This window comes from Molothrus aeneus, chromosome 3, assembly GCF_037042795.1.
Source record: "Molothrus aeneus isolate 106 chromosome 3, BPBGC_Maene_1.0, whole genome shotgun sequence".
In the NCBI taxonomy this organism is placed as follows: Eukaryota; Metazoa; Chordata; class Aves; order Passeriformes; family Icteridae; genus Molothrus; species Molothrus aeneus.
Genome location: NC_089648.1, coordinates 67,833,974 through 67,843,205, shown reverse-complemented (window position 1 = coordinate 67,843,205; position 9,232 = coordinate 67,833,974). Strand labels below are relative to the sequence as shown.

The 9,232-nt window shown below is 46.0% G+C and overlaps 1 protein-coding gene across 1 annotated transcript; it reads left to right on the top strand.

Annotated features, from left to right (window-relative positions):
- The first annotated feature begins 5,129 nt into the window (after positions 1-5,129).
- GPR6 (G protein-coupled receptor 6) lies at positions 5,130-6,699 on the top strand. Its single transcript, XM_066545815.1, has one exon. The coding sequence runs from the start codon at positions 5,130-5,132 to the stop codon at positions 6,219-6,221; it is 1,092 nt and encodes a 363-aa protein (XP_066401912.1). The 3' UTR covers positions 6,222-6,699.
- Positions 6,700-9,232: the final 2,533 nt, after the last annotated feature.

Sequence of the window (9,232 nt, the reverse complement as noted above, 5' to 3'; positions counted from 1 at the left end):
CAAAAAGGTTTTGAAAAAGTTTAAAAGAAATAGAACAATAAAAGACCTTGCTCCATTTCACTTGATGACACATCTAGTGATGAATGACCTTTGTTGCTGCTGCTTTCTTTCCATCAACAGAACAAGCAGAGCAAGGAAGGAAAGGTTGCAAAATATGTGTATTTAGCTTCAGCTGACTCATCACTAATCTCTAGAAATAAATACAGTGGACCAGAGGCTAACTTTTCCAATAAGGGTAAGCAGTTAGCATACAAACCCACGTGCAGCTCTTTCCACATCCAAAGTTGCTGGCCTAAGTTCCTCCTTTGGAAGCTAAGCCAGCTCTTCTGGCTCAGCCTGGCTGGCTGCTGGCAGTGGGCTGATAGACGTGGAGATTGCTAGGCACGTGTTGATAGCTCTCGCAGTATCTGTGCCCTTTCTAAATCATTATATGGAAACTCAAGCTTTCAAAAAAGCTTCTTGATAAATAAACATCTCTGGGTGGTGAGCACTCAGAAAAGGCATCTCTGTCTGACTAAGCTTAAGAGGTCAAAACTCATCCTGTCTGCAGTGGGGTGGGAGAAGGAGGAGATATCAAAGTCTGGAACCTTGCCACTGTCAGCCAAGGGCACAACCAGCAGCTGCTGAAACTGTGAGTGGTGCAGGGTCAGGGGAGGCTGGGTGGGAATTCTACCTCAAAACCAAAATTTCAACCTAAGGTTCAGCCTGAATCCATTCCTGATGACTGGTATTTGTTGCATTATTGAAAGCAGATTTTCACCTGCTTATGTGAAGTTTGACCCTGTACTTTCTGCTAGTGATTCAGAGACCCCATAAGACAGAGTATTATTTTCAAAAGCACCCATAAAATCCATTGGAGAAACACAACCTTTTAAATGTAAGCCAGGATTTTCAACCCAAGTATGTGCTAGAAAAAATGTGATAGTAGTTTGCTTGCATTTATGCAGACCCATGTAGCCTTTTCTGCAAGTGAAACAGATTTTGCAGACATGCAGGCTCTTTTCTGGAATGTATTTTTATGAGGGCCACAGCAGCCATGCAGCTGGAAACCTTTCATAAAGGAGTGGTAGCACCTCTAGTGCTCCATCAAGAAGCACAGTCAAGGTCCATTTGGGAGACACGATGTGTGGTGGAGAAATGGGACTGTGGAGGATGAGATTGAAATCCTAAATGGTGTTTGAAGCCCTCTGAGGTTTATGTCACCAGTAGGTTTTGCAATGTGGCGTGTTTGCAGGTGGACACCTGCCCAAATATGAAGGATCAAGCAGCGGGTATCATTAGTAAAAACCTAGAAATTGGTGTCACCAGGTGACTCAGCTGAGTTCACCAAGTCAGGAAAATGACAAACGTGAAGTGCCTAAATGGATTGCTAAGGGCTTAAAACATCTTTTCACACCAGCTGCATAGACATTTCTGAAATGCCAGTGCTGGTTAGCTCACCATCTGTGTTATCCCCCCTCTCTCCCCCTCCTCCCGCCTTTATTTTAAGACTTCTTTATGTTTGCCAGAAGAAAAATGTCTCTTCAATATTTTCAGCGTGTTATTGGAAAGATAAATTTTGAAGAGAATTTTTTTGTTGGTTCCAACTCTTGCTATGTAAAGCACATTTAATAATACTTAACATTTACTCAGCCTACTTATTAATCATTAAAAATACCAGCTAGCAAAATAATCCATAGTTAACTGAAATTAAGTTATCACATATTAAAATTACACAACAATACTGCTCAGCTCTCAGAACAGATGGAGAATTCAAGCAGAGAGGTTTTTAAAACATTTGTTTCAGCAACTTTTTTATTTTGTTGCTGCTTAATTTTCAGAAGCACACTAAGAAAATTACTGAGTTATATCATACACGATGCTTAGGTATGCACTGCTGGAACATAGCATCTTATATTTATATTCTCCTGTGAGATCTGCAGATCCAGCCTCAGCTAGGAGGGCAAGATGAAAACATCTTGATGACAATGCAAAAGTTCTGACCAGACTTTTCTCTCTGCTGCTCCTTATGGTGCTGGGGGAAATGTGGTGGCTTTTAGACACCAGTTTTGTATCTACTCTTTGAATCCTCTTTTTTTACTGCAACCAGTTAAAATTAAGAGCAATCCAGATGGCTCACCTTTTGTTGGAATGACCGATGCAAGAATCTCTACTAAGAAGATAAAAGGCCTTTAATGACAGCTCTGGAAATACAAACAGCTCCCAAGGAGGTGTAACCATTTTAATAAGTGTGGAATTGGTCCCTAACCCTGCCAATTGATACTTGGCAACGTGAGGGAGATGAGGAAGATGCACAGCACTGCTCACTCAGCTCTGTAAGAACCTGACGAGGACTGTAAGAGCATCCTTCTCTTGAAAGGGTAAAATTCCAGGGAAATGAGGGAACTAAAGAGCTGAAAGAACTCAGAAAAAACGTTACACAAGGAGAAAGGACAAGCTGGACATGTGCATGTCCTGTTCAGCGACACACTACTGTGGTTGAGCAATTCTTTCTCAGAGTGAAATACATGACCACAGGCACATGGTGTGAGACTAGTCCGCTCTCAGGCTAAAAACTCTTCTTCCATCTCACTCTGAGATCCTAACACTCTCACAAGGTTCCACCACACATGAAATTACTTCTGCCTTGGCAGCATGGGCTCTTAATTTTTTCAGTTAAGGAAAACTGTTAAAAATCCATAATATATATAAAAAAATACACTGCCCTATGATATACATGCTATTGTAGCCAAGACCTGCCACATACTTGTTTCCCAGCCGTAACAGGCTGGTCAAAGATGTGACAAATTGGCCCCAAACCAAGACTTTCCACACCACATCTCATTACTGAAAACCAGAAAAATTACATTTCTCTTTCTGCTTTATAGATGCCATAAAACTACTGTAGATTTTACAGCTTCATAGAGGACCCCAGCTGGTTCATGTTTGCAAACCTGACTTGCTAAGTTTGAATGGCAGCATTTTTAATCAATTTTGAAAGATGTTTGGAATAATTTATTCTGTCACAGTCATTTTAATTAATGTTGAAATTAACCACCTCTGTTTGAGAGGTAGACTGGAGGATTTCCTCTGGGCAAATACAGAATTTTACTTTACCTCATATTTTACCTTGCCTTCTGTTGCCTTGCTCTGTAGCAGCTCTTTCCACACTGGGATTCTTGTGATTTCAATATTAATCTTAATCCAAGTTTACATTGGCCATACCTGTTCTGCAGCTGGCAGAGGGTATAGGGTAACTGCTAAGTTCTAAACTATAGCAGGGGTACTCGACTGAGTGTTTGAGTTGAGGAGACTTGCAAACCCTTCTTAACTCCACTTGAAACTGGTTTTACTGCAGTTACTAATGCTGTTGTAATGCCTGGATAGGTAAGGGAAAACACAGAAAAAGATGGCAGGACACCCCACAGGGATCATGGAGACAAGTTGTAGTGAAGGCAATTGCTAAATAAAAAGGAAAAATTTTTACAGCTGAGGGTGAAGTAGAGATGCAGGTTGCCCAGAGAGGCTGTACAGTCTTCTTACTTGGGGATAATCAGACTTGACTGAATGAGACCCTGAAGAAATACTTTGCACAGTTGATGCTTTCCCTGCTCTGAGCAGGTGGTAGGACAGGAGAGATGCCCCAGACCTGACCTCTGTCCACTGGTCCCTTCCAAATTAAGCTTTTCTGAGATCTGTGTTTCAGAATTCCTGGGGAGCAATGGCTTCAGTTGTTTACAGAGGTACAGAGTGTCCACAGCCTGTCTAGATGATAGTGTTTAGCCTGTGGGAGGATATTGACAGGAGTAGATGTAATGAGTGCTAACACTAATTCTTTTTGAATGTGCCCAACTTTTACTGTGGCACAGCCTGCCTGCTTCCTTTGTTTGGACTATTCAAGACAGTAAACACATTTTCTTCTAATGTATTTTTCAAAATTGTATCTAGATGGTTTACATGCTGTTCTCATAACTGAGAGGTTATTTTATTTCCACATTCGCTTGATTGTCAGTCACAGAAGGAACTCAGTGTCCCAGACTGAGGTGGGGACACATTTTGGCTTGTCCCTTAGGAAAGCTGTGTTGCTGCAGAGGGAAGCTACCCACTGCCCACATTTGTTTGATACTGGTTTTGTCAGCAATGGGCACAAGAACGTTATCCTCTGACCATATCAATGTGTATAAATATTTTAAAGGAAGGTGTCATGAGGATGGTGCCAGGCTCTTTTTGGTGGTGCTCAGTAGCAGGATGAGGAACTTTACATGGAGGGTGGCAGACCACTGAGGAACTTTACATGGAGGCTGCCCGGGGAGGCTGTGGAGTCTCCCTCTCTGGAGACATTCAAAACACGTTCCTGTGGAACATGTGGACACGTTCCTGTGTCACAGCCTCTGTACTGAGCCTGCCTTGGCAGGGGGGTTGCACTGCCTGTTCTCCAGAGATCCCCTCCAGCCCTGGTGATTCTGTGATTCTGCTTCATCTATTCACGCTTTAGAGAGGGAAGGAACGTGCTGGCTGCTGCTTGGTTGTGACACATAGAGGGTGAGACAAGGAGAGCTGATATCGGTTATGCCCATGGGATTGAGTCTTCTATGGTTTGACCTTATCATTTTGGGGACCTCAGAAAACAGCGCGGATGCTTTCGGCGGCGAACAGACTGTCAGCCCCAGAGCAGAGAGAGCAGAGAGCGCAGAGAGCTCTCTATTCAGAGAGGGCAGCCGTGGAACGGGCTTTTCCCAGCTGTTTCGAGCGCTACTCGGGCACACTTCCATCCGCCGGAGCACGGAGCTCCCGCTGGGCTCGCAGCCCTCACAGCGAGAGCTGCACGGGCGGCACCCACCGCGGGGGAACCGGCTGCGGAGCGGGGGGAAGAGCAGCGGAGAACCGGCTCCGTGTGTGTGTCTGTGTGTGTGTGCCCACTTCTCCCTCTCGGTGCTCCCTGCCCCGAGCCGGGCGGGCAGAGCGTGCCGGTGCTGTCCCCGCTGCCTGGGCAGCACGGCCTCCCTGCCGCCCCCCGGCCCGGGCTGCCCCTGCCGGGCCAGGCCCGCCCCTGACGTGGCGCGGGGCGGGGCGAGGGGGCGGCCGGGCCGGCGGGAAACTTCTGCCCCTTCAGCACCACAGACAGGGCGGGCGCGGTGCCGCCGCCCGGCATGCGCGCCCCGCCGCCCCGCCGCCACCCCTCCGCCGCCCCGGCTGCCCTCGCCCCACCGCCGCACCGCCGCGGTCCCCGCACAGCCCCGGCCGCCCCGGCGGCCATGGAGGTGGCGGCAGCCCTGAACGAGAGCGGAGCGGCGGCCCCGCGGCTGCCGGCCGGCGGCGGCAACTCCTCGCTGGAGCTCTCGTCGCGGCCCCCCGCGCCCGCCGCCCTCAACCCCTGGGATGTGATGCTCTGCGTGTCCGGCACCGCCATCGCCTGCGAGAACGCCCTGGTGGTTGCCATCATCTGCTACTCGCCCGCCCTGCGCACCCCCATGTTCGTGCTGGTGGGCAGCCTGGCCACGGCTGACCTGCTGGCCGGCCTCGGCCTCATCCTCAACTTCGTTTTCCAGTACGTGATTCCCTCGGAGACGGTCAGCCTGCTGACGGTGGGCTTCCTCGTCGCCTCCTTCGCAGCCTCCGTGAGTAGCTTGCTGGCCATCACGGTCGATCGCTACCTCTCCCTCTACAATGCCCTCACCTACTATTCGGAGAGGACGGTGCTCTGCATCCACACCATGCTGGCCGGTGCCTGGGGGGTCTCCCTCTGCCTGGGGCTGCTGCCCGTCCTGGGCTGGAACTGCCTCCACGACCGCACCTCCTGCAGCGTCGTCAGACCCTTGACCAAGAGTAACGTGACGCTGCTGTCTGCCTCTTTCTTTCTCATTTTCCTCATCATGCTCCATCTCTACATCGAGATCTGCAAGATCGTCTGCAGGCATGCCCACCAGATAGCTCTCCAGCAGCACTTTCTGACTGCCTCGCACTATGTCACCACCAAAAAAGGAGTCTCTACCCTGGCTATCATCCTTGGGACTTTCGGAGCCAGCTGGCTGCCTTTTGCCATCTACTGTGTGGTGGGGGATCCTGACTACCCCTCTGTGTACACGTACGCCACGCTCCTGCCTGCCACCTACAACTCCATGATCAACCCCATCATTTATGCCTACAGAAACCAGGAAATCCAGAGGTCCATGTGGGTGCTCTTCTGTGGTTGCTTTCAGGCTAAAGTGTCCTTTCGCTCCCGGTCCCCCAGCGATGTCTGAGTGACTTTTCTCTGTCAAGCTGCACCCAGTGACAATCTACCCAGTGAACTACTACAGTGCCTGTTCTAAACTTCAAACTACATCGTGAAGTCATTGGAAACATGCTTAAGTATTAGCACTTTATACATGTTTGTATCTCAGAGAGTTGTTCGGGGTATGGAGTTTTGGGTTCCCTGAAAAAAAACAAAACCAACAATGTGGTTGTATATAGATTTGCACATCACATTTGTAAAGTGAAGACATTCCGGTACTGCTTGACTATAGCACCTTATTTCTAGCTGCTGACCTGCCAAAACAGTGTTGCCTTTCTGAAGGGCAGAGGGAAAGAAAGTTGTCGTGTCGTATTTCTAAGTGTGTGTGCTGGGGGAGGGAAGGGGGTGGGGATGTATGTATGTGATATGTATGTCTATCTAGACTTTGCTGCACAACATTGATAAATTATAACATTTTGTATACAAATAAAAATATTTAAAATATAATATAACCTGTGTGTTTAGATGCATTTCGAAAGAAGAGAGAGGCAAATTTGCCAGTTGAGTAAAGTCCCTTTGTTTACTTTTTGAAGGCTCCCCATGTAATTCTCCCTAAAGAGATCATCATTCACTATGGAGATGAAATACTGGACCAAGAAAGTCACCTTCCTGCTTGTTTGTTTGTTCTCTTCTTTAGTCTGGCAAAGAGTAACAAAGAGCACAAACTCTTTTTTTTTTTTTTTTCCTACTTCCAACAACCAAGGAAACAAATAGCCTAGTCAAATAGGCTGCTTGTTACAGTTATTTACCAGGTTCCCGGTAGCTTTAATTTTCAAGTTATAAATTAGCCCTTTACAATAATGACCCATTTAAAAATTATTAGACTGTGGGGAAAAGCATTCTCTAAGCTGGGCTCTTTTTTCCTAATTTAGTCTAATGCCAAAAGGGAAAAAAGGAAAAGGGAAAAAAAGGCACAGTATTCTTTCTTAAAAGCCTGTAAAATGCCACAATATGTGGACTTTCTTTATCATCCACAGTTCTGAGGGGAATCTGAATTGTTTCTCTGCCTCCTTGGTCTTGGAGTGCATGCTGTAGAAAAATCATTTAAGTGCATCTTTGCTGTCTGCCTGTCTCAGAGCAGTATACAGTCTTGTGACAATCCCATGGCTTAGTGGCTTCAGAGAGTCCATCAGAGGTCAATGTTGTTCAGAGTTTGGAACGCTCCTTCACTCGGGTTCAAATCCAGCAGTGACTGTTTTATTCAGAACAACAGCATGTGCAGCAGATTTCAGGAGCTGTGTTGCTGTTCATTTACTTAAAATTATGCTACACTTACATCTTGGTTATGTTATAGTTTATCACTATGTTTCTGTTTGTATTCAAGGGCTGAAACAGATTCCTTTTATATGCATGGTACCATATATGAAGTTTGGACTAGTGCTTTTCCCAGTTTATGACTGGCAATGGATCAAACTTCTGCCTGCTGGAGTACTTGGGTCCACGAGGATCCAACAAGCCTCAGAGAGGCTGTGAATCAGTAATGCTGTATTATGTGCAAGTATTATGAAACCCAGCATCATTTCAGTGATAACACCAAGATATTTCATTTAAAAGAAAAATTGGTATTCCAGGCTGCTAGTTCCACTATTTTTATCAATTCTAATAATCACAAATCTGACATTGTAATTGATGACTACCTTCAGGCATGCAGTTCTTCAGGGAACTGTTGCAGAGGTGTTAGAAATATAATTCAAACTAGATTTTATTATAGGTCAAAACACTGCTCAAATTAAGACCTCTCAAGTTGCTGGTAAAAAAGGCCTTCCTTTTTAAGGCCACATCTCATATGCTATGTCTAAGCCAGCAAATAAAAGAGGCCTGTGGCTGGGGGGCACACAGAGTGCTCAAGTTCCCTTCCCCTTGCAAAGCCAGGGACCAAACTGCTGGCTGGAGCATTCTCCCTGTGCTCTGACCTCACCCTGCAGAGACCCAGCCAAAGGTGCTGCAACACCCACAACAGGAACTGCTGGGGGAAAAGAACAGTGAGTGTCTCAGACAGGTGAAATGTGGCAAAGCTTTCTGTTAAAACTAGAAAATGTGCCACCTGCTACACTTTAGCCTCATAGATCTTTGTCATTCCTGTGTTGACTGAAACAAAACCACGGGAGAGGGTTGCTGAGTGCAGATCCTCACACCCCGGCACTGACCCTGCACCCCAGTGTGAGATGTTGTGTAGGACCTCAGCAGGCTTCTGGGAGCCTTGTACAGGCTCTGCAGACCAGCATTGGCTCTAAAACTAGGAGAAACTTCTTATCCTTACTTTTAGTCCTTAGGGGGGCAGAATCTGCCACAGGTCACCTCTAATGCAACCTCCCTCCTTTAACCCTGTCTGGCATGGGGGGATTTTCACCATGAATTCATTGCACAGTGACATTCTGTATCAAAATTAGATAAAGAACTTAACTGAATAGAATCCTACTTGAGTAATAAACCAGTTAATCGAGGAGTGTAAGTGACTTAGGTGAGTTACTCTTCAAATTTTTGTTCATGTTGCTTTAAATGAGACTTTCTTCCTTTTTTTTCTGTTATATGATCACATTTTCAGTTACCACTTTCCCCAATGATTCACTGTGTCTAAAAAATAAAGCTGAATCCCTCCTGTTAAAAATGTGACACTTTCAAAGTGTTTCCCCAAGCATTCTTCTTTTCCAGGAAGAAAGTTCAGATTACAGTGATCTTAGACATTCATTTTCCTGAGACATTACAGATGCAAGAGTTTTTTCTATATGCCACATTCAGAAAGATATGCTGACTCATAATTTCTAGGAAAAACTAAGGTAAAAGAAGAGAGAGTATTTTGATACATTTTGGTTAGCCCTGACAGTGGAGTTGATATCAACCCACTTGAAGTAAAATACAGCTTTAATTTTCCAAGTGAATCCACATCTACAGGAACACCTGAGTGGAATAACATAAAGGAGGCTACCTAATCTCTTCTGTCCCCAAACAACATCCCATTTCAGATGATGGAGGAAGTCC

Bases quoted from the DNA above. Each gene is read 5' to 3' on its own strand.
- GPR6 (XM_066545815.1), top strand. From the start codon at position 5,130: ATGCGCGCCCCGCCGCCCCGCCGCCACCCCTCCGCCGCCCCGGCTGCC.